Raw genomic sequence first — 26081 nt, 5'->3', positions numbered from 1 at the left:
CTCCTTACCATGTTTATGCCTGCAATTCAACAACTCTGATTTCTGATCGTGTGTCTGTGTGTGGAAGAGGAAGAGGCGATGGCTGCCCTTGACTGCTTCTAGCCACACCTTCCTCAGCATCACACATACAGGCAGCTGAGTCATAAAGTGAACAGGGTGCTACTTGTGGTGTGTGTGTGTCTTTTTTTTTTTTGTCAAGGGCTCCTCAGCCATTACCAGCAATAAAACACACAGAAATTCAGTGGATGCTGCTTCCCCCCAGCACAGAGGGCAAAAACGTTCTGTGGAACCTTGAGTCTGTCACAGAGCTCTTAAAGGCATGGGGATCCTCCTGACAGAAAAAAAGGTGACAACCCTAGAAGCAAGGAAACAAAAAGTCTTCAAGGAGAAGGTACAGTAAAGGCAAAGTGTGCCGTCAAGTCACTTTCGACTCCTGGCACCCACAGAGCCCTGTGGCTTTCTCCTATATCACTGATGCTCGAAATAGTACCAGCAGGGATTCAAACCGGCAACCTTCTACTTGTTAGTCAAGCATTTCCCCACTGCTCCATCAGGTAGCACATGGAGAAGACCAAGCACAAAACAGAAAAGTGTGGTGTATCCTGGCTCAGACTTTTACAGATAACAACCCTTTCTTTCTTCGTTCCTTTATCCTGTTTCCTCTCTATTTCCCTCCGTTAATTCAAACAGACAGATTACATTAATCCCACGCCCACTCTGGAAGCAAACACTCCCAAACATATGTACTCCGCACACTGAATATAGAGTAGATCTATTCCAATTTCTATTTTTTTATAAAAGGTTTATGAAAGGACATTTTATTATTGTGATGCCTCAGCTATTTGGCACTCCTCCTTCAAGATCTTTGAGTCTCTTGATCTCCTTTGATAGGAGTAAGAATAGAAGGAAGTGCCCCTGAGCAGGTGCAGAGTGCATTTCCTCACCACTGAGAGAGTTCCAGCACATCAGAGATGCGGGGTGGGGGGAGAACTTCCCAGTTAGAAGGTATTGAGCCCCAATATCTGTTTTTCTAGAAATTAAACACTGCCCTTCGTACATTAAATGGAGGGTAGTGGCAGTCTCGGAATGTTTCCTGCAAAGGCTTGGCTCTGCTGTACCTCTGTTCAGAACCATGTCTCTGTGTATGAGAAAGACTTTCTCTTTGCAGTGCCTGGCTCCACTCTTTCCTCTCTGCTTTCAGTGGAATCCTGTGTAACATGGAAAGTCTTCCCACGTGTATCTGGCTTCTTCCTAGTCTTCAGTTTCTTCTGGCCCTGCACCTCGGAGGCCTTATCCAGTTGCCTCTGCTGCTCCTTGGGGGATAAAGGTGGTGGCTCAACTTTGATCTGAGGGATGTGGAAGGTAACTGTGTGGCTTCCAGGATCCCCCTCATGGTTCTGTGCATCTGCCAGCTGCTGTGCATCAAATATTGCCTTCGCACCAGACAGACGATGTTCTGGAGTGTACTGGAAGTCAGGCTGACTTTTGCGCATCTTTGCTAGCTGGACTCGGCATTCACGCTCCAAATCGCGATCTGAGACGGGTATATCATGAACCTGCCAGAAAGGAGGGGGAGGACAACAACAGGAGTGCCTTTAGGATTTGAGACCTAAAGTCTGAAGAGCATGGCAATTAGGTATGTAGGTGCAAGAGAAAGGGGGTTTCCAGCAGAACAGGCCAGAGGCCTGATGTCAGAACATCAGCCAAGAGATGGCGGGCCAAAGGAAGGAACAGAGAATACTGGCCACTGGGCTGAAGGTTTGCTTTATAGACGCTGTCCAGTTGCCCTCTGAAGGTCACTTTCACAGATGTTTTTTTTAACAACGTAAAGTGTGAATGTGTCCAGCACACTTGCACATGTATAGCATTAGTATATAAATAGATTCACCAAGCAGTCGTATTTGAGCATGGCTTCCTGTTGAATGTATATTCAGTGGCAAGCCAAGGTCTGACGATATGTAACATGCAAAGTGGCCCTCACTGTAAACTGTTCTGTGCACCCGAAACAAGACAGCAGAGAAACAGGGCCTGGGACAGGCGCAGGGCCCAGTGTGAGGGTAATTTGTTGTTGCATTTATCTAGGGCTGTTGTTATATCGATCTAATTTTTGGACAGGACTACTATATCATAGATGAAATCACAGCAAATACAGCATTCATACAGCCAGTGTGTGAAGCTTCAGAAAGTGCATAAGGGTGCTTCCAATGGGAGGGTTGTGGGGGCGGGGTTTCAGGTGTGCTTACTTCAACACACAGCTGCACAAGGATAATGTCAACCCCTGTGTGGTTCCCATGTAAACCAGAATGGCAGAGAAAGGGGATTGACATGAGCAGCATAGAGACTGTTGCTCAGCGCTTCCTTCAGTGTTATGCCTTCTTTTCCTGCTGCTTCCTCTACTTCTCTTTTAGTGCTAAATCATGCCGCCTGCAGTACAAAAAGCTGCAGTTCTACATGCACTCCTAAAACACTCTCTCCTTCTGGTGACAGCAGGAAGATGGAAAAATCAGCCTACTACAGCTCAGGAACAGGGCGGCCTGAACACAAGAGCTACAGGGCAGCCATCCAGTGGCTATAGGGTTGAAGGCTACCCTATCTAAAATCTTTGCCCCTACCTGGGAATCTCTCTCTCTCTCTCTCTCTCTCTCTCTCTCTCTCTCTCTCTGGGGTGTATCTAGGGTAGGGCAGGCAGGGCACATGCCCCAGGCGCCACTTGAAGGGGGGGTGCCATTTTCTAAAATTAATTTTTTTTAAAAAAAAATGGCTGCTGAAAACAAAATGGCCACTGCGCATACTCAAATGGCCTCTGTGAGGCCCCAGGCCATGCCAGGACACGCAGAGGCCATTTGAGCATGCATGGTGTCCATTTTGTTTTCAGCTGCCATTAAAAAAACAATTAAAAATGGTCACCACACATGCTCAAATGGTCCCTGTGAGGCCCTAGAGGCCAGCAGGGGGATGGTGAACCTTTGCAGACTGCCCCCCCCACGGCCTTTAGGAAGCCTCCCGAAGGGGCTACATGTAAAAATAAATAAATTTAATATAATATAAGTCACTGTACACATATTTAGTTTGGCACTATGTATAGAGAATCAGGGTTTGTGAATACTGAGCTGAAACATATGAGCTAGGATTGTATCTAGGAGCTAGGATTTGCTCTTACTTTGCTTCTTGTGATAAGTGAGTTAAATGTGATGTCTTAATAATATGGCTATTAATGGTGAGTTTGTCTTTGAATCAGTGTGAAATCCTTTGTATTAAGGCCCACTGGGAGTTTCTTGCTGTCTTTCTCTCATTTTAACTGTCTTTCTGAAATACTAGAATATATTCCAAGCAGTGACCCAGTTTATTCTGCATATCCTTCAATTATTTTCAGAGTATCTAGGAAAAGTCAAATTTTCCATTTATTTTTAAAACTTATGTAATACTGATGCAACAATGCATACCGTAGTAGAGCATTAGACAGACACTTCTATTTAGTTTTCCAAGTATACCTCCATATAGTTTTTGGGTATTTCATGAGCCCCAGCATACTGAAATTTGTAGTTAGCTTGACTTGTATTTTTGAGCTGTTATTATGGTAAAGTTATCTGAAAGATGGGTGTCAGATTTTTGGATGGGAGGCGCAATTTCAGTGCTTGCCCTAGGCGCTATTTTCCCTAGATACGCCTCTGCACTCTCTCTCTCTCTCTCTCTCTCTCTCTCTCTCTCTCTCTCTCTCTCTCACACACACACACACACACACACACACAGCACCAACGTTTAAATTATCTCTTGCCCTGTGCCTTAAGCAGCAGAGAGATCTGCAGACAAGGTGAACATGCTTATTTTCAAGCTGTGAAAAGCTGTACCTGCTGATTTCTGCATATTAAGATGCTGTTAAAGACACAGGAGCAGGCCTGCCTGAGTCTTTTCCTGGTCACTTGGCAAGCCTAACACACACACACACACACACACACTGCATTCCAGGCAGACAAGAGAGGGAGTTGTGGTGAAGTCAGAGGGGCAGCTTCTGCTTCCAGTCTTGGCAGTCCAGTAGTTTCTGGGGATAAAGTCCCAGAGAGCAAAATCCCAGTGGTTTCTACCTGAGCCATGATTATGTCTTCCTGCAAGAGATGAGCTGGGATACTGCGCAGCTTCTCCAGGGTCTCCAATAGGCCTGTACAGTCACGTAATTTCTCTGAGGAGCCCAGGGCCAAGCGGACCAATAGCAGCCCCACACGAAAGAGCACCTTGACCCCTGCAGAGGCAAAACAAACATCGCAGGCAAACTTCAGGACAACCAAATGTCCTATCAGGGCTTCCCAATAACAGGAGAGTCCCAGAGAAGAAGAATTAGTATTTTCTTGAACTGTACATTCTGTTAAATATGCTTGTATGGTGGCAGTTGGCTATTTAGTAAGTAGATTCTTGACTGAATCTACCTAAATGTTGTCCTAGAAATGTCGTCTTACGACACAAAGCAGAACTTGAAACAAATCTCTTATAGAGTATAAATAGCTTACAGAGTATATGCATTGGAAATAAATCATGTATAGGCTGTTGTTGTTGTTAGTATGTCAGTTTATCAGCCTATCCCACTGGCCCAGGATAGGTTTCACTCTAAAATAAACCCTCCTATCGTACAACCCCACCCCCACTATCTCTCCTACCTAAGCTTCTTTGAGATGTAGGGTCCAGGTTAAGATGGTCATGACTGCATCTCATTGGCTAATTTGTCTCCTTGACTTCAACGGGGCTTAGTCACAACTAATTTAGTCTGCATTCTGCACATTATAACAAACACCCCACCCATGGATCCCACCTCTTGACAGAGAGGCCTCTCCTTAGCCAGTTCAGCCCGCACCCGTGCTTTTCACCCTACGTTTCCAAAAGCGATAAGCTGAATCTTCAGCCCTTTACGAAACCTAACAATTTCATCTGGCAAGCCTAGTGCTGTTGCAATGCAGTTGCGATGCCTTTGGAGTCCCCCCTCCCTTCCCCTGTGTTCACCATTCCTTGTACTCACTCACTCACCCTCACTGAGGAAGGCATCCCAGACCCTCAGCACAGTCGGGAAGGGCAGAGTGCGGGCAAAGAGGCACAGGAACCACTCGGGAATGTAGAGCAAAGGCCCCACACCATGCTTCTGCAAGTGCTTAAGCGCCTTGGGGCACACACGCCGCAGGAGGGCCACAAAGACTTCGCTGTCCAGCAGCAGTGCCTCCTGCAGGGCAAGAGAAAGAAATATCGCACTTGATGGCTCAGTCTGTCACATGTCATGGGATACATGCAGCCCTTCACTCCCACTACCCCCAGAGACCACCTCCCATATTTCAGAATGAATGACAATTCCTAACTTACTAGACACCATGGGCAGGGTCACATGACTGCTGGCTGGTCTGGAAGTGAGAAATATCTCGCAGGTATGTCAGGCTGCAATAGCATGTGCTCCTGGCAGGGGTGACAGCTGAACCCACCCAAGTCCGGTTCCTGGACTCTCCCCCTGGCATTCACACAAGATTCTCTAGCTGACCTGCAGACCTTGGGTATGGAAAGCAGGGGAATGTTAGGGGGGCGGGGGGGAATCTCAGGAACTGGACTTGGGCTGTTATCAGGCCAGGTGCTACCATTAGGCCAACTAGGCAGCCGCCTAGGGCGCAGACCTCAGAGGGGCGCAGAGTGTATCAAATCAGTCAAAATGATTTGTGTGCCAAAATATTTTCTTTTGCATTTGAGAAAGATAATCAAAAATTAAATTGCAACCTATTCTTGCAATTTAAAATAAATTTAGCAGTTTCAAGTGTTGTGCTTTTCATTTTTTCTACAAAACATCTGTTTTTGAAAATCAGAGTTGAGGGTTTTTTTGGGGTGTGTGTGTGCAAGTACTTGCCTAGGGCACAAAACAGTCTGGCACTGGTACTGGCTATTATGTCCAAGATGTCAAGCCTGCCAGGAGTGTGCTCTCTCATGTCCTGACATATCTCTGGCATTTTTTCCATTTCCAGACTGGCTTGCGGCTGTGTGAGCCCATCCCTTAGTCTGGCACCCAAGATTGCCAGTTTCCCCCTTTAGCAGGGCTACTCTGCTTTTAACAGCTGTGTGACAGACAAAAATGTAACTGGTGACAGTTTCTTCCATACTCCATGTTGGGTGAGCTGTACTTATTAACAAAGTGCCCTTCATGCAATTGTTAAAGGCATAAGAGCCTTAACATAAAAATATGGCACCCTTACTAAAACCTGAGCTTTATATCCCCCGGCCATGCTCCTCTCTGACCCCCCCCCCACTGAGATGAGCCCCCATCCCAGTTTCTCAAATCTCTCTCCTCCCATCATCTAACAGAAGATTAAGTTGGGCGATTTTGCACAGCTCTGCCTAGAATGTTAACATCCTTGTTCATCATCATGCTTCTTATAACTAGTGAGAGTGCCTCTCTCTTTGCACTTGTCCAGTTCCAGCCTGTTCCCATCCCAAGGAAGGATTTCCCCTCTTCTCCAAAGCTCTCACCATCTTGGGACTGTAGTAGCCAGGCAGGTAGTGCTCGCAGATCTGCACCAGGCACCAGAAGGCTTGCTGGAAAGGACAGAGAGGCATCAGTGGAATTGGAGCTTTGGTGAGGAGGGTGCAGGGGTAGTGGGAAAATGCATTCTATAGTATAAGCCAGGGTTTCTTAACGTTGGGCCCCCAGATGTTGTTGGACCACAACTCCCATCATCCTCAGCCACAAAGGCCATGTCTGGAGATGATGGGAGTTTAGTCCAATAACATCTGGGGGCCCAACGTTAAGAAACCCTGGTATAAGCTTGAGTGAAAGAAGAAATTATGCTATTCTGGGAGCAGAAGAATTAGAGACACTTGTCGGGGTGCAGGATGTTTGCTGGACACTTACCTCTGGAGGCATGTGCATGAGCAGCAGGGCACCCAGTGGTCCTTGGGCCTGACAGTAGCCCTCCTGGGGCCGATACACAGTGTAGGCCTTCAGCAGCTGCAGTAGCCCCTGCTGCCTGTATAGGGACAGAATATTGCAGACCGATGTACTGTCACACCCGTTCCACAGCTATCACACCAGATCCAACCAATATCCACCCGCCTTCCACGATCTTGCTGTACTACATTAGACTATACATCTTGCTCTGTGTTTCACCCCATTGACTATTGGCTTGTTTTCCAGGGTCCCAGAACTGTCCAAGGAGCTTTTCCATTTTGCCCCTCCCCGTAGCCTTTGGACTAGAATGACCATTGGAGTTATGTGTATCACATGTGCTCGTGGGCTCACCATGCAAACCTGGAACCAGCTGCTACAGAATATGGCATCCTGTGAATGTTGTTTAAAACAGCAACCCTAAGATGCTAGCTGTATTGGCTGTGGAGGGGGGAAATCCTGAAAATATGTTAGCTATGCCTACTGATGACAGAGAGAGCAAACGTAGTTTAAGCAACTCTTTAGGAAGCTGGGGAAGAGGGCAGCAGCCTGGTACCTAAGGGAAGAGTAGTGCTGCTGCAGCTCCCATCAGTGACCGCACTAGGGGGGACATGGAAGGGGGGCACTGAAAGGGCAACATGCACTCCTGGGTGAGTGAGCTGTGTCCCACATGTTAGATTTCTGAAACAGAAAGGGGTGGGTGGGTGGGGGCAAACTACTTGTCTGAGGAGGCGCTTAACGCCCCCCCCCCCCCCAGACCCCACAGGAGCCACCCTTGGCTCCCATGCTGCCAAGGGGACAGAACTCAGTCTTGGTAGACTGGATGCAATATTATAGAGGGCAGCTTAAAATACTGTCTAGGAGCAAGCAAGCAAGCAAGCAAGCAAGCAAGCAAGCAAGCAAGCAAGCAAAGAAATACCTTTAATTGCCAAATGTCAGGGTAAACTACCTTAACAGCAAATACTTCTTATAATAGTAATAAAAATATTTGAAAGAGGCACAAGAGTAAAGGTCCTTGGCTCCCTCTAGAGGAAATGAAACAAACAAAACAAGGGAAGCAGGGTTGTCTGGGGTTAGTTTCATGCACCATTTCTCTCTGGCTGACCAGGGATCATTACAGCTTGTACTTGCATCTATTGCAGAAGGCTCGGAATAGGTGGAAATGCAACTTTTGGCGCTTTCCACCTGTACTTCCCCTTCCCTGTCCTAAATGCCAATATATCTAAAGGGAGGCAAGGTCACAGAGCAGCTGTTAGGAGGAGAAGAAATCTACAGTTTAATACAGAGCTATGGGACCAAGAGAGGAGGCTAATAGCACCTTTCAGTCAGCATTCTGAATCTAAATATCTGTGATGTTTGTTTTATCGGTTTTCTTTCTTCTTCGGATTCTGGGAGATGCAATTTGCACACTATATTTAATGTGCAGCTACAATGCTCTTTGGAGTGCAGTGCACCAGTGGTCCCTCTAATTTTTTCCATCTCTGTGCGGAATGAGTTTTGTTCTGGGTGGCAATACCAAGGCAGTGTGCGCGTACCTGCATTCAGAATGGGGCCTTCCTGATTCAACCTGAGCTGGATCTAAAATGAAATGAGCGGACATCCAAAAACTTGTGAGCGTGCGCACGCCTTGGAGGAAACAGTGCAGTACACCTTCCTTTGATGTTTATGGCAACATTCCCAAAATAAGGAAAGCTGTTAGTTCAGGTCTATCTAGACTGTCTGCCCATGACACTAGTCAGCTGGGTGCCTCTGGAGACTCCCAAGAAAGGCACGGGCTTCCCCTGTTGTTTGTTTGTTTCCATTAATTTTAATGGAGTAAAAAGATAATTTTTTAATGTCATGTTCACAAAGTTAACTCCCCCCATCCCCATTTAATGTTTTGTCCTTAGAAGGATTTTTGTATCTTGAATCCTGACAACAAGGCCTGACAACAATCCTGACAACAAGGCCGACCGGGAGGCTTAAAAGCCCCTGGTGGCGCAGTGGTAAAACTGCCACCCTGTATCCAGAAGGTTACAAGTTCAATCCTGACCAGGGGCTCAAGGTTGACTCATCCTTCCGAGGTCAGTAAAATGAGTACCCAGATCACTTAGAGAGCTTCCAGCTATAGAGTGGTATATAAATGTAAGTGCTATTGCTAAGTAAGTGCTATTGCTACTGATTTGTAATCCAATTTACATAGGCCTCATCCAGGCAATCTTCTGTAAAGCATGCCTCAAACACTATTTTATTTTATTTTGACAAATCCTTCCATAACCCCCCCCACTCCCGTGCTAGACCAGTGGAATTGGGGAGTCGTCAATTTCGCTTCTCTAATATCAACACTAAAGAAGTGGAACTAATTAATAATGCTGGGTTAATATCTATATTTGCATCCAGGGAAGAGATGCCCCAAACAGCTGGAGAGCACAGCCGTAAAAAAAAAAAAAAGGTAAAAGGCGAAAGATTTATACAATCTGAAGAAAAATCAACTTCTGGACATTTAATTCAACAACCATCTTGGTTCCAACAAGCCCGGATTAGTTCGATAGTCTGGAAGGAGCTACAGTTACAAGGTGGGAAACTTAGAGATCTGACTGACTTTGAAGAACTAATCACCTGACATACTGATCATTTGTTAGGAAGAATCTACAGATTGTTGCTGAAGTATGAGATAGAGACTGAGCAGATTAAAGAATGCATGATTAAATGGATGCAGAACTTCAACAGATCGATTGATATTTCTGACTGGGAATACCAATGGGGAAAGAATATAAATTTACTCTGTGCACCAATTTAAGAGAAAATTGGTACATAATATTTTTCAGGTGGTATATAACTCCTTTGACTATTAACAAAGTAGATGGCTCCTTTTCTAAAAATTGCTGGAAATGTAATTCACATTTAGGCTCATTTTATCATATGTCGTGGACCTGTGATAAAGCTCAAATGTTTTGGAAACAAATTCATATGAAAATTGAACAAATTCTGGAGGTTAAGTTTCCCTTTCTTCCAGAAATTTTCCTTTTAAGTATGACGAAATCTTACATCCCTGCTAAATTAAATGAGTTGTTTTTGTATATGATTACAGTGGCTAGGATCATATATGCTGCTAATTGGCGTGTTTCAGAAATTCCTTCTTTAAATGAATGGTTCCTGAAAGTGTGGGATTATGCTTCAGTTTTGAAAGTCTCAGTTTATGTACATAGTATATCTACTGAGTCATTCATGTCTGTTTGGGAACCTTTTATAAATTAAAATATCCGTAAGGGTCAAACCTTGTTCCCATTTTCTGGATTTGATTTATAGTGTTTTTGATAAGTTCAAGAGTCTGAAATTTCTTTTTCTTGTTATTCTGTTTTTGATGTCTTTCCTGATCTTTACTGATGTAATTAATTAGAAAACAAATGTTTCTCATCATGATGATATTGCTTTATATTAATTTTATGGTGATTTGCTTTTCTTTTTCGGCTTTCTTCTCATTGTTTACTTTTTAATTAAAAAATATATTTTTTTTAAAGGTAGAAACAAAAGCAAAAAGAAATAGCAGAGATTTTGTTTCAAGGTTGAGGGAAGAGGCAAATTTGCTAATATTTGTTTCAAGAGATTTGTTTCAAAATCTTTTTTGTTTCAAGAGCAAGATGAGTGTTCCCCTGCTTGAGTGAAACAGCTGGATTCACTCAGTCCCCACTACTAATAAAAAGTACATTAAAGTTACAGAAAGTACACAACATGCCAAGGGCCTGGGCTCTGTTGCTTTCCTCTGGCACAGGCACTCTCCATTGGCATTTATGATACTTGAATAGCCACAACACTCAATACAGTACAAATGTGTTTGTATGTGGTGTGGGGGAGTGGATTTGCATTTTCCAAGCAATGACATTCTGTGGTTTGATTAAGGGAAAATACATTTCCTCCTCTAACAGTAACTTAAAATAATTGCCTACAACCACTGGGTGACAACAGTGCCATTTGAAAGCTGTTTATATCCCCTGGAACAAACGAGTAATGGCCGCACACATTTTCTGTGTTTATCTTAAAAACCCATAGTGTCTACAGCTTCCTAGTTTTTGTTACAAATACTTCCATGGCAGGATAAAAATCAGTTTAGAAATGCAAGTTTTCTTTGGTTTTGCTTTGAACAGCCAGCTATGCCTGAAGGAGAGTTCCGTGTGGCTTAAAAGGCTGCTTCCAGCTTTCGAAAGACTATCTGGCACAGCCAAAATGATCTTACTTGATTTAGAGATGTACCGGTAATGCTTTCATGACTAAAAAAAATTAGGACGAAAAGAAAAATATGATGATGCATCTAAACCTATGATTCTTGTTCTGTGGGACCAGCATAGTTATTAATACTCTGAACTACTCCAATGAGTTGAACATTTCTGGTTAATGGTAATATATTGTCATCATTCGTTTTCCTGAAAAGAAGTTTGTGTACATACAGAAGGCAGCACATGTGAACAAAAGTTGGTGGTGGGTGCTTTTCCTGCATTGGGTGAGCCTAGCTCCACCTCACCCATGCTCCTCACAACACTCAGACTGCCCTCTGAACCCAACAATCATTTCCTCTTCCTCTTTGGCCCTCCCACTATGTGCCCAGAAAGTGCATCGGATGAAATGTTTGTTGCCTTTAAAAAACAACAGAAGAACCTACTTCATTTTTTTAAAACTTGAAAAACTGCTCCAGGGAAGGGGAGCAGCTGCTTCATGATGTAACAGGGGCCAGCCAATCAGTGCTGTGCACAGCCAGCTTTTACTGGAAACCAACTGAACAGGTTTCTCTTAAGCTTGAATCTACAGGGAAGGTTTGGTGCATTCAGATGCACATAGTTTTAGTTGTGAGCCCACTGTAGAAGCACACTCACTCACTGCACTTTGATTAGACATATAATATTTTCTCCCGGACTGAGCTTGGGGGAAGCTTTTCCTTCCTGTTTGCAGCAGAAGCTACTGTGCAGGGTGCTGGTTGGCTGGGATCCAATCAGGTTTACTAATCCACTTCTTCTCTCCTTCCTGATGCAGTTTGAAAAAATATTTAAACTATATTGTTTCTGTTTCTTTTATTTATTAAAGGGAGTACCAAATGTATATTCAAATAAAGATATGTACAAGACAGTTTACTAAATCAGCAATCAATTCCCTGCACTGGCCAGTACATCTGTCAAAGGCAAAGGCAGGAGGAAGCAACGCTAAAGATGCTGAAGAAAAAACACAGTGGGACCTGATTTGTGTGTCTGCATGTATCTATTGTACAAGTGCCCAAAACAGGGTGAGGGCAGTTCCTTCCACAGTGGTTTGAAGACTCTAATTATGTCTGTCTTTACAGACCCTTTAACAAAGGCTGATGGATTAGAGCAGTGATTCTCAAACTTGGGTCCTCAGGTGTTATTGGACTTCAACTCCCATAATCCCCAACCAAAGGCCACTGAGGCTGGGGATTATGGGAGTTGAAGTCCAATAACACCTGAGGACCCAAGTTTGAGAATCCCTGGATTAGAGAGTCCACTTGATCCAGAGAGGTGGGTCTGTGTGCAGAAGCAGGTTTCTGCACATGGATCTTCCCTACCAGGTATAAAAACAGTTGATTCAGCAAGAGGGGGAACTCCTCTTAGCACCGGGAGGCTATTACATCCAGTATAACTGCATTGTATATGTGTCATTTAATAGGAGATCCTTTGGTCAGGGGTGGGAGATAAGGTACGATGAGCCCTATTCTGCATGAGAGCAGATGAAGATCAGTGTGTTATGCTTCTGTAAGAACACAAGGTAAACTCCAGATGTGTAGAATGGGAAAATGTGGACAGAATGCTTCTAGTGCATTGATATCAGTTCTGGAAATTTACCTAGATTAAAAAATAACATTAGTAGGAAAGCATCTACATTTGAAACCCAATTCAAATTGCTCAAAAATAAAGGAAGCACAACTCCAAACACCCTATGTAAATAATGTGATCCATTCTCCCAGATTACAGCAGGAACATTGAAAGCTTTACCGCGAGCTTACTGCAAGTTTGAAGTTGCCCCCCAAAACATGCAAAAAGTGGATTTTTTTTTACCCTGGATATAAATCAGGCTACACTCTAGCATGCGATGAAAAACCTGAATTGTGTGGGAAGTGCTCCCCGATAACTCACAGGGACTTCGGGGTAAATCTGGCCGATATGTGAACACGCACCCTCCATTCCGGAGGATATGCAAACTAAAAGCCTTGTGTGAAAAGGTTCCAAGAGTGCCATTGCTATTTTATTATTATTATTATTATTATTTCCTTATGGAATGTGATTGATGAGTGCCACCACCAACACCTACTGGATACTGTTGTTTTATACTGGTCCGCCCTTTTAGTTTTACTTTTTTAAAGGTAACAAGTGCAAAGTGAGCCCCTCCCCTGCAGCAATAACCTGTAATTTTATGAACTGTTCTTTTGTTCTTTTTCTTCATCCTTTGAAGACTGTGCACACCCCCTCCTCAGTGCTGGCCTGGATTGCACATCCACCATGTTCTTTTTGTGACAGAAAGTCAAGTGAATGCTGCACTATGGCTACTCCCACCTTAGCATAACATGCAGTCTCAGCACACTATCATGTGCATTGGGTCCATCTTTCTCCTTTCCCTTTTACAGAGCAAACAAGAGAGAAATCCAGCACACATATATATACTCACAATTAAAAAACAAATATCTTAACAAATATGATCGGCTGGAAGGTCCTTGCTCAGTCCCCAGTCTTCAATATCCTATGGCTGTTTACTCAGAAATTAGTCTGTCTCTGTGCTCTTGGATCTCACTCACTCACCCAGGCCCCTCAGGTGACAGGAACATCTCATGGAAAGGAAACTGGCGGTGAATATCCTTTGTGATGGTCTCAACCCATTGAGAATCACCAGGTGCCTCCTGCAGTTCCTACAGCAACGATAAAGTGTGTGAAGGAAGGTCTGCTTAAGATGGCTGCTAGATTCAGTAGTAGTAGTAGTAGTAGTAGTAACAACCTTATTTTGGTACATGATCAGAAACAAACAAAACAGCAGCAACAACTACAGTACACATGTCATTTAACTTGAAATTAACTAAATAAAACTAACATATTAAAAGTATCCTGTCCATAAGAAACAGTTACAGACAGGGCACTTTCCAGACTAGACCCTGCAATGGGGTCAGGATGCATCTTGGAAGTGTGCCTCCACACTTCCTGCATCCTGACACGGCAGTCCCTACACAGACAGTAGGGTGCCGTTCATATTTCCAACACCTTGTTTCAAATTTAATTGCTGCAAAATGGAGCTACATCCGGAAAATGTAAAAAAGTTGCTGTTTTGTCGGGCTGTTAGTGGCTGCGAGATCCATGCTGTTTCCGTTCCGAATGTGACTTGCCCTATCTGAGGCATTTTGCTGCTAATGAGCAGCTAATCTGGAAAGTGCCCAGGTGATAAAGTTACATATTCAGTAAGAAACTTCAAGGGAATGTCAGCATGTGAGTATATGAGGTGTAGTCTCACCTGATACTTTATGAAGCTCCTCTTCATTTTGGTCTGTCCTCCACACAGCAGAGGCCAACAGCGGGCACGTAAGGATGAAGGGATCCCCTTCCGGCATAGTAGCTTTACCTGAAGCAATAAACCTTATCAACAAAACTGACATCCCCACTACAAAATGGGTCCCATGATAGAGCCACCAAAGACTTGTGCCCTGACAGCTGGCAGGAGAGTTAATTACAGAAATTGATCCTCCCTTAATGGTTAGCACCCATCAAGAACAGCAACTGCCAGAGGACCACAGCCTGGAACCAATCCTGGTGATGTAGGCAGAATATTAGCTGTTGCTCTTTGGGGGGGTGTGTGTGTGTATGTGTGTAGCTTCTTGTGAATGCTTTTGGTGGGGGATAATAATGGGACCCATGGGAGGAGAGCTGGTCTTGTGGTAGCAAGCATGACTTGTCCCCATAGCTAAGCAGGGTCTGCCCTGGTTGCATATGAATGGGAGACTTGATGTGTGAGCACTGCAAGATATTCCCCTCAGGGGATGAAGCCACTCTGGGAAGAGCAGAAGGTTTCAAGTTCCCTCCCTGGCTTCTCCAAGATAGGGCTGAGAGAGATTCCTGCCTGCAACCTTGGAGTAGCCACTGCCAGTCTGTGAAGACAATACTGAGCTAGATAGACCAATGGTCTGACTCAGTATATGGCAGCTTCCTATGTTTCCTATGACCCGCTGAAAACTCCTGTGGGTGTTAGAGGACACAGCAGTATCACCAACTGAGCAAGTCACCTCTTGTTCCCTCTCACCTTTCTGTAGCGCCGAGCCATGGTTTTATCCCAATGAGCTGTCATCTCCAGCCACTTGGTCTCACGGTGTCGGATGAGTTCAGCTGAGATATGACCAGGACTGCATGTAAGAGAGATATGAGCAATGCTGAAGACATCTCTCTGGGCTGCCCTGGAAGGCCATGATTGCTTGGCTCTCCCCACACTTCTGCCTCCTTTATTTAATGTACTGTCATTTTAGATGCACCTCACTGATTTCTCTAATGTCACTCTGGATCCTGATGGTTCCTATTAAGCCCAATCTCAACACTGTCCTTGTCTTGTGTAACACTAATACAGGGGCTGGGGAAGCATCTTTAAGGGAGAATCAATGGTGTGAGAAGACTCCCTGCCCACCAGTTCTCCACTACAAATCCCTGCCTCCTTTTGCCCAGTTGGTTTCTAAGACTGGAAGTAGCCTGACTGAAGGGATAAAATATTGGGGGCGGTGTGGGGAGAAATTTACATAGGACAATCTGTTGGAGATGGAGTTCCAGTTCATCGACCTTTTGCACCAACTATCCTAATGACCACTAGGGGCATTGGGAGCAGAGGTAGCTAATGAGGATCTCCTTACCTGTCCCTGCTCTTCTCTGCTCTAGGACCACTGCCTTGACTCCTCAGGTACTTCCTGTAGTGAGTCAGTCCTCTTCCTTTCCTTCTAGAGAGAAGTTGGAGACATCTCTCTCTCTCTCTCTCTCTCTCTCCCCCTACCTATTTATTATGTCGCTGATAGATAGGATAGGTCTTTCCTATCTCAAATGTACTTCACCAATAAACTAGTTAAGTAACTTAGAATCTACAGTGATCTCCATGCATGTTACTTAAATAGCTGCAACAACTAACTCTGCACTCTGTAACTGGAGTGGTAGCTTCCTTGGTGCTTTGCTAAATAATCACAAACCCCAACACAATCTGTGGATGTGGAAAAGGTTGAGTACCCTCCATCCCCCTGCATGCTGATTCCCCTCTGTGAATGTCCACTTCCCCTCCTGTATTTGCATTAACTTGTCAAGTGTGGGTTTGAGAACCCACTTTTTTGAGGTAATGCATAATTTCTCCTTCTGAGTGTGGGTGTGCGCACACACACCTCCATCCATTATACCATCCCAGAACCACCAATATTTGAAACCTCAAACCTCAGATTTTAGAGAGGGGAGGATATAAATGTTATAGAAAGAGGACTCATTAATAATTCAGATAATACTATCTCAACCTGCATCCACCATATAATGAGGAGCATGAGCGCACACATCACATTTCCTTCTGGCACTCTGTTCTGCTATATGAAATTGCATAGCAGGGGACATCCAAGCCACCCTTCACTGAGCAATTTAAATATTACTTTATAGTCGGATTTAAATCATGTAATGAGGGGCAGTTCAGACCTCCCGTTTCTCCATGCACAATTATGTAATAGCAGGAGAGCACACTGGAGCATGGGTGGGATATGTGTGCTCACACCCCTCATAACATGATTTGGCACAGCTGGCAGACAGACAAAATTGGTAGAACAATAAATATAATCACAACCTTTCATCCCTCATGCTGATTCAAAAGTGTTATGTCTTTCTGCTTTTGTGGGTTCTCATGCCTGCTTCAGATTGATTCCAAGCTGGCTCTTGCTTTCAGCCAGTCATGGATCCTGACACTGATATTTTTAAAGTTGGATTAGGTGTTTTGCTTGTCACTCTACCCCTAGAAGAACTGAGCCAGCAGGGTCCTCTGCCTGAAGTGTATTCAAAATGGATTAACACTAGTATTTCGGTCAGTGGTACACCAAGCATCACACAGGACCTCTCAGAGGTCCAAAGAGGCCTAGGCCACTTCCTACTTTTGAGGCCCCTAGACATACTAAAATAAAACATGACAACACATGAAAAAGTACGGGGGGGGGGAGAGTGAGCGAGCAAAAGATAATTTGAATATTTATTGTCTAAATTTTATGCCCCTTTAGGCCCAAGCCAAATGGCCCTCCTGCCCCCACCCAAATGACCCTGACTTCACATGAGTACATTGGTAACACAAAAGAACTGCAGCATATCCATCACTGCAAGGAATACGTGTGAGCCAGCACTGGTGTCTTATCTCAGAGATGACTAGCTGGCAGCTTGCTGAACAGATCTGGCCTATGAAGTGTTATTTGGCCCCTGACTGCCCTCTCAGTTGTGTACTAGTGTGGTGAAATGTTTACTCATAGTTTCAGTTGTAAGGAAAGGTAATTAGTTTCCAAAAATTTTGAGAGCCTGATGTGATCTATAATATATGTTATATCTCCCTTTGAGTTTTAAAGCTTGACTATCTGTGAGGGCATTGTGTTGTCTGGAATAATATAACCCTCCCCATTTTTCAGACTACTTTCTGGAGAACAGAGTGGCCCTAAGCTGAGACTAAGAATATAAGAACATAAGAACAGCCCTGTGGATCAGGCCCAAGACCTATCTAGTCTAGCATCCTGTTTCACACACACACCAGATGCCTCTGAGAAGCCCACAGGAAAGAGCTGAGGGCACGCCCTCTCTCCTGCTGTTGGTCTTCTGGAATTTAGAGGCATCTTACCTTTTAGGCTAGAGATGGCTTATAGCCCTCAGACTAGTAGCCATTGATAGACTTGTCTTCCATAAATTTATCTAAGCCCTTCTTAAAGCCATCCAGACTGGTGGCTGACATCATATCTTGTGGCAGAGAATTCCATAGGTTTATTATGCATTGTGTGAAAAAGCACTTCCTTTTGTCAGTCCTAAAATTCTTTCATGGGATGACCCCTAGTGTTATGCAAGAAGGAGAAAAATTTCTCTCTCTCCACATCATGCATAATTTTATAGATTTCTATCATGTTGCCCCTCAGTCAGCATTTTTCTATACTAAAAAGCCCCAGCTGTTGTAGCCTTACCTTGTATGGAAGGTGCTCCAGGCCCTTGATCATCTTGGTTGCCCCCTTCTGCACCATTTCCAGTTCTATACCGTCCTTCTTAAGATATAGTGACCAGAACTGCATGCAGTACTCCAAATGTGGCTGCACCATAGATTTGTATAAGGGCATTATAATATTAGGATTTTTATGTTTAATCCCTTTCCTAATGATTCCTAGCAGGAATTGGCTTTTTTCACTGCTGCCACACACTAAGTCAACACGTTCAACAAGCTGTCCACCACGACCCCAAGATTTCTCTCCTGGTCAGTCATCAACAGCTCAGACCCTATCAGCATGTATGTGAAGTCAGGGGTTTTGCCCCAATATGCATCACTTTACACTTGTTAACACTGAACCGTATCTGCCATTTTGTTGCCCACTCCCTCAGTTTGGAGAAATCCTTTTGGAGCTGCCCAAAATAGTTTGGAGTCATCTGTAAATCTGGCCACCTTGCTGCTTACCCCAACTTCTATATCATTTATGAATAAATTAAAAGCACTGCTCCTAGTACAGATCCGTGGAGGACCCCAATTCTTACTTCCCTCCATTTGGAAACTGTCCATTTATACCACCGTCTGTTTCCTGTCCTTCAACCAGTTACCGATCCACACATGAACCATCCCCTTATCTCATGAGTGCTAAGTTTTCTCAAGAGTCTTTGATGAGGAACTTCGTTGCAAGCTTTTTGAAAGTCTAGGTACTGTATAGTATGTCAACTGGATTGCCTTTGTCCACAGACACCTGGAGTTATCTCAAAGAACTCCAAAAGACTGGTGAGGCAAGATTTACCTTTCTTGCCTCAATGACCTATCAAATTGTTGATGGCAGTAGGATAACTGGGTTCTCTTTACACTCAAGTGGAACAGTTATTGGTTAGGTCAGTATTTTTCAATGCGGAGGTGACTTTTCCAGGAAAAGAATTCAGTACTTCATAGGATTGTCCAGACTTGTAGGCCCAGACAGGAGGGCACAATGGGTTGTAATTGTTATTTGGTTTAGTTTGTTCTTTTAAATGCCACGTGAAGAACTTTCTGTTCACCCAGGCCCCTTAAAATAGTCCCCCCCCCAAGTTTTTGAAATGTTTTGTATTATGTTGTATTTTGAATTTCATGGTATTTTTTGTGTTTTCTTTTATGTGTTTTAATTGTTTGTTTTATTCAATTGTTTTATTGTGAGCCTCCCAGAGAACAATTTATTATGGGCTGACTAACAAATAAAGTTGTTATTCTCTCATTCTAGGCAAACTCATAGTTCAGTCTAATTCCCTCATTCTAAGGAATCCTGGGAATTGTAATTCTGTGAGAAGAAGGGAGCACTATTTCTATTGTTAAATTTTTATTTATTGTTAAATTCTTATACCGCCTTTCATTAAAATAATCTCAAGGTGGTTTACAAAACATTTAACACACTAGGATACTCTAATAGAGAATTCTCAGCATATCCCAGAACTACAGCTTCCAGGATTCCTTGGGAGAAACCATGGGAGTTAAAGGGATATAAAACAGATGTGGGATTACAGAGTGTCCATAACGCTTCTGAATCTCCTGTGCCGCGTACAGTGCCTTGTAGGCAGAAGAGTTCGGAACAAAACCTTGTTAGTCATAAGAATCACTTCTGTTGCTATGGTGCACAAGTTGCCACGGAAACGGGGAGAGGATGTGGGTGAGTAGGATTGCTAAAACAGGAAGGGTTAGGTGGGCAAAGGCACTTTCCTGTCAGCTCTCTTCTTCTTATCTACCTTGCAGTAAATCTTAACTTCAGTCCATGCTCATCACAGCCCATATAAATATCCCTGTTAGGAATCGGATTGCACATCAGCTATGGAAGTAATTAGTTAATATGTGTGCATTCAAGTAATACTGGACAGAGCTTTCAGACTGCACTGCATTGAAGGGTGCACAAACATGTGCAATGCAAAAGAGGATGCAGTAGAGCATCTACTTTGAATGCAGAGGGTCCCAGTTTCAGTCTCTGGCACCTCCAGGTAGGGCTGGGAACAACTGTCTGAAATTCTGGAGAGTCACTGCCAGGCAGTGTAGACAATAGTACTGACCCAGATGAACCAATGGCCTGACTCTGTATACGGCAGTTACCAGTGAAGAATGTGGATAGTATTTTCCATGAGACCAAATGTTTCTACCATCTTCCTAAACTCCAGTCTGCATGAAGGAATGACTGCATACATTTCTCTCATGGTGTTATGCAAAAAACCAATCTGGATTATTTTAATATTCCTTTCTGGCTTTCGAGCCATTATATGAAAATGCTTAGCTGAGGAGCAGTGATATTGCACTTGAAAAGAAACACCAAGCTATTTCTGGAGCATCTAAGCTTGACAAATGAAACTATGGACTGCATCTTCTCAGTCTTTTTAGCAATCCACTTCTCAAATACAATACCAGCTCAAATGGCAGTAATTTCAAACCTATATTTCAGCCATGTTCTCATTGTAAAGAAAGGTGCCCAAGGAATGGTGGGACTTTTGTAAGGACTGAGAATTTCTACTTAATGTGAAAGTAGAAACTCCACATTATTGGCCTGCTCCTGTGCTTTAATCAAAGTTCAATATGCAGAAATCAGGTGAAGGTTTTCATGGCTGAAGCTAAACAATATTGCTGCAAATCAGACTACTGTGAATGGGACTGCTATAGAAACTAAGACTCTTCAGTTAACTAAATTTATCTAGACTTCTGCTGGAAGGATTAACTATTAAATAAAATCCTGTCAATTCCAAGATGGGTTTGTACAAGGAATCATATTCTATACAGTTATCAAAGTGCACCTGAACTCTAGCTTACAACAGTTTGTTTAATTTAAGAGCTTTGCTATGCTCTCTCTCTCAAGGTTTTAAAAACCATCTTAAAACCTATCTTTTTAGATAAGCTTTTTAATGTTTTACTTGCAGGTGATATGTAGTGGGTTTTTAACTTTCTGTCTTCCTAATGCTCAGCTTTGAAATTTGCTTTTAACTGGATCTTGGTTTTAGTTAATTTTTATTAATTTTATATTGCTTTATAGTCTTCTATCTGTTTTACTAATTCTGTGAAGCACCCTGCGGAGCATTGCACTGAAGGGATGGCGTATAAATATTTCAAACAAACAAATAAATCTGTCAGAGAATTTAGAAGCAAATAATTTGGAGCACTATAACATAATTAAATAAGAATTGCTACCAATGTCTGCATCAGAGATGGAAAATCAATTATAACTTGGTTTTGCATTGTATGAAGTTAAATTCACAGGTAGAGTGATTGCCTAATGAGGTGAATAGGCATTGATTGTACAACTGGATGAACCAATCTATGTAAATATACTGAACTGTAGAAGAGGGTTATTCTTCTATCAAAAAATTGTATCTGTGAAAGGCAAATAAGCCACTGTCATCCCAATCCAGCAAGAGAGACCTACTTGTGGAAACTGGTTTTCATGTGCACATTTGAAATGGATGCAGATGAGCATCTGGTACACTTGTGCATCCACTTCATGATGCTAACTGGACTCCATTGAATTGGCTGTATGCAGATGCCCATCTACCAGGGTCACGTTGCTATTTGAGCTGAATCAGGGTCTTTTTCTTCCTGTGTAACAAGACTGGAACAATGCTACTGTATATTGGTTCTGAATGTGTGTTACACATGTAAATGCGTAACGCCGGAAGGAGTGGAGAACCTTAGAACTAAGTACTGAGTATCTTGTCTCCTTGGTTGCTGAAAAATATCCGCTTCCTACTCTTCCAGGTAGCCACAATGTGTACCTAAATTAAATGACATAATGGTTAACATTCCCTGCCCCATTTTTTGGGTAATGTCACCATTACCAGTTGTATATGATTTCATACTAGCTGAACTAAACTTGAATATATTAATGTAGTCATTAGGTTTCCACTCTCTGGTTTAAATAGTATTCCTTGCTAACATAAAGCTACATTTGTTTCCTGGGGGATATAATCCACCATTACCAGAAAACCTCAGGGAAATGGGGGATAGGATGGGGTGAAAGTATATTTATAATCTTCCTCTCTGTGCTTGATATTTGCTATACCGGAGGTATCTAGATCATATTTCTTGGTAAATGACTTTGAACCAGTGTGATCCGGATGAGACAATAGTCAGACATTATAGCCCTCTTCAAAATGTTAAAATAAAATGGTCTGTACACATTTACAAGCATGAAAGTGGGTTGGAAATCCCACTCTGGCTTCTCACTCACTCCCTTTCACTGTGCTGCTCATGGATACCATGGTGTTCGTCTGAAGAGGTGAAGGCCATATCTGTGATAGGAGGAACTTCCATGATCAGGACGCAAGCTTCTCCCATCACGGATACAGTGTTTGCCTCTTCAGATGAACACCATGGCATCTGTGACCAGCACAGTGGTGGTGGTGGGGGAGATGAATGACAAGCCATGGCAGGATTTCCCACCTGCTTTTGCACTTGTAAGCATGTACAGGCTATTTATTCTAATGTCTGAAGAGGGCTTATGTTTAACACTTGTACAACGAGTGTACAGTGTATGCACAGGTACAGATCTGTATGCTGGTACAGTTATTCACAAGTTATACTGAACACAGGTATAGCAGTACACTTTCTATCTGTACCATGCATTTGAGGGGCCTGTAGCTAGGTTCATGTTTGCAAGGAATGCAAGTATAGTCATTCACACAAAAAATGGATACAAGTGTACAGACATCTGTACACTTGTATAACATAATACCTGAACAGGGTTAATGTCTCTAAAATGATTAGAACATGACAGCCATGAGCTCACAGGACAAAACAATGTTTCTCAACTCCACTTCTATCTGTTAAGTGCCCTACTTCAGAGAGTTATTATGAAGTTATATGAGATGAAGAAATATTATTCTGAGGATCTATGGAAGAAACAAGGTCGGTAAGATCAAAGGAAACATTCAAAGCATGATGCCAGTCACAGTCTGGAAGCCTGCCTCTGCAAACTGGACTAGCAAGAAGGAGGTATAATGAAGACCATCATGGCAAAGGGATGATTAGCCTGGTCCCAATTGTCAGATAGGGAAAGGGCAATGGCAGAGAGCCTGCTTTCTGTCTCCTTGACAGAAAAGGACACTCTCCTCTGCTCCCACTGCTAGTTACTTCGGGATGGCAGCAGAGGGGCACCTAGGTAATTTTGGAGCCTGGACCTAAAGGCCTTTGGAGCCCACACACACACACACACACACACACACACACCATGATACACAGAGTATTTTTAACATGTGAGCACCTAATAGTGCAATGGGAAATGACTTGACTAGCAAGCCAGAGGTTACCGATTCAAATCCTCACTGGTATGTCTCCCAGACTATGGGAAACACCTACATCGGGCAGCAGCAATATAGGAAGATGCTGAAAGACATCATCTCAGACTGTGTGGGAGATGGCAATGGTAAACCCCTCCCGTATTCTACCAAAGACAACCACAGGGCTCTGTGGTCTCCAGGAGTCAACACCGACTCAACGGCACACTTTACTTTTACTTGAGGGCACAAACAACAATTCTTGAACTCACAAGAATGTAAGAATATAAAACAGGTATATTTTTGCAAATGTGCATTAGCAGAAACATTTCAATACACAACTTAACATATTCCCATCCCACATATTTTCCCCCACTCTCTCCACCCTGTCTCTAAAGAAGAGGTCAGACTAGACTGCCTGGCATTGGTCACAGTCTTTCTGGGCCAGGTGACCACACAACACCCGGGACAAATTAAAGAAGGTTTGGGGGGCCCCAGCGGGTGTGGAGGCCCTGGACTTCTGCCCAGAAGTCCAGGGGTAAGAGCACCTCTGGCATGGCAGAAACAAAGGGAAGCACCATCTCTGCCATAATCCAGAGGGCAAAGGGCCACTATGCTGTGAATTTGTGAAGAGGTTGTTATTTTTGTTTTTGTTTTAAATAATCAGTATTGCTGTCCATTGTAAGCTGCCTTGAGAACAATTCAGGCAAGGCATAAATCAGATAGATAGATAGATAGATAGATAGATAGATAGATAGATAGATAGATAGATAGATAGATAGATAGATGATGAAAGTTTTACACCACCAAGAACCCAGGGACCATGCAGTCAACCTCAGAAATACTCACTGTCATTTTCTATTCAGTCCCACTTCTTGCACACAAAAGCCACCCCCCCCCCATTCCAGTGGTCTTTGAAATGCAAGCCCTCTCTTACCCATCCTGGAGGCCACTGCCCCCAATAAAGCCATAGCGGTCTGTCTGGCGATATGGAGGCACCGCATTCAGTTCAGAATCAGAACCCAAGGAGCTGGCATCATCCCGGCTCAGCGAGAAATCATCTGGTAGTTCAGCCTGGGTTTGGCTTTTGTTGGGGAGCTCTACTGAGAGAGAAAGTTCTGACATCTTTCCCCCCGCCTTTGTGAATCTCCCTGACTTGTACACTGAAGCCAGCGCCCTTATCTCATGCTGGTTGCCGGGCCCTGGGCTTCACATATAAACAATGCAAGACACCTTGCATCCTTGTCAGTACTTCTGTGACTCGAGTTCCCCACAGGCTCTGCAAGCTATTTCCTCCCACAACCATTTCCTGATGCATCTGACAGCAGTGCACTAGTGCTTTGCAAAACCAACAGGGCAAGTGGGTGTTGGAGAGAAGCAGGAAAATAAAACATTGGACAGATCCCTACGTGCACCTCAGAGAGCCTTTGCAAAGCAGCTGAGGCACCCCCTTGCTTTCAGCTGTAACCCCTGTAGGTAGGGAAACTCCAAGACAGGTTGTTGCCAGGATCTTCTTCCCTGCTAGCATGCCTACCTTGCATCTTGCAGTGCCCCCTCTGCTGGAGGAGTCGGTCATCTGCTGCAATCTGGGTGCAGCAAGCTTGAGCAGCTACTAGCAACTTGGCCCAAAGCACAAAGTCTCCAGTGGATTGCCTCCATGCAAATTAAAGGGGTCCCAAAGACCTGGGTTATTTACAGGACAATCAGAAAATACATTGAACTGGAAATAACTCAGGTGAACCAGAGCACATTCATGTGAATAAAGGTGACCCACTGGGGAGAACTGCACTTATACATAGCCTCTTGCATATCATGTCCCCTGCCAACTGAGTGAAACGGCACTTTTTTAAAGTGGCGATTCTCTTTGTTTAGCAGGGGGAGAGCAACTGGCCCTATCCATCCCCAGCACAGCATCCCTCCAGTGGCTGTTGCTGGTGTCTATCTTATTTTTTAGATTTTGAGCCCTTTGGGGACAGGGAGCCATTTTATTTATTTATATTGATATAAACCGCCCCAGCAGGAACTTTTGTTGAAAAGTGGTATATAAATATTCTTCATCAGGGGCATAGCTAGGGGAGAGGGGGGCAGTGTTGGTCCCACTCCCTGGACGCCCCTTGGAGTGAAGGAGATAAAGAAGAAAAAAGGGAGGGGTGGAACTGGGGGCCCCTCAGGAGCTGGGGGGGGGCAGGTTCTTTTGAACCCATCCACTCAATTATAGCTACTACATCCATTCTTTGTTTTCATTGCTTTGGACTATAGCTGAGTCACTGTGTGTGTAAGCACTCTTACCACACACTGCCCAGAGGAAGCTGAAAACAGAGGAGTGGGAACTCTCTGCCTAAACCTTGCTCTTCACAAACCCTCTTCATAGGAAGTTCAGGAACTGATGTAACTGAAGAGAAAGAGATTACATTGGGGAGGGACAGTGATTTTCACTGGTTTTCAAAACAAATAAATAAAACCTCAGTGTAAGAGTCTTTTTCTGAACAGAGTTGCGCTGACCCTGAAGGAGGTGGTCCCCAACTTGTGGCTCCTGATCAAGCAGCAGGTGGAGGCCATGGCCAGAGGTGCCTTTGCCCAGCTTCGGCTGGTCTGCCAGTTGCAGCCCTATCTCGGCAGGCCCTGGCAATAGTAATTCATGCCCTCATCATCTCTCATTTGGATTACTGTAACACACTCTACCTGGGGTTGCCTTTGAAGACGATCCGGAAGCTTGTTAATCCAGAATGTGGCTG

General features: G+C 43.8%; 1 protein-coding gene across 4 annotated transcripts; it reads right to left on the bottom strand.

Moving 5' to 3' along the window:
* Positions 1-802: 802 nt before the first annotated feature.
* Positions 803-26081, bottom strand: TBC1D10C (TBC1 domain family member 10C). 4 transcript variants are annotated; one of them, XM_053271516.1, is made up of 10 exons: positions 24536-24814; positions 24284-24501; positions 15161-15260; positions 14378-14485; positions 13678-13784; positions 6869-6983; positions 6487-6552; positions 5014-5203; positions 4083-4237; positions 803-1556 (listed from the first exon to the last, which is right to left on the bottom strand). In XM_053271516.1, the coding sequence occupies exons 1-10, from the start codon at positions 24662-24664 to the stop codon at positions 1125-1127; spliced, it is 1620 nt and encodes a 539-aa protein (XP_053127491.1). In that variant the 5' UTR covers positions 24665-24814; the 3' UTR covers positions 803-1124. The 4 variants fall into 4 exon arrangements, with proteins under 4 accessions (XP_053127491.1, XP_053127485.1, XP_053127476.1 ...); XM_053271510.1 differs by lacking the exons at positions 24284-24501; positions 24536-24814 and adding an exon at positions 26029-26081; XM_053271501.1 differs by lacking the exons at positions 24284-24501; positions 24536-24814 and adding an exon at positions 16712-16858.

The sequence above is a fragment of the Hemicordylus capensis genome, chromosome 1, assembly GCF_027244095.1.
Source record: "Hemicordylus capensis ecotype Gifberg chromosome 1, rHemCap1.1.pri, whole genome shotgun sequence".
Lineage (NCBI taxonomy): Eukaryota > Metazoa > Chordata > Lepidosauria > Squamata > Cordylidae > Hemicordylus > Hemicordylus capensis.
The sequence above is the reverse complement of the archived record's forward strand: the minus strand, read 5'-3'. Positions and strand labels throughout refer to the sequence as shown.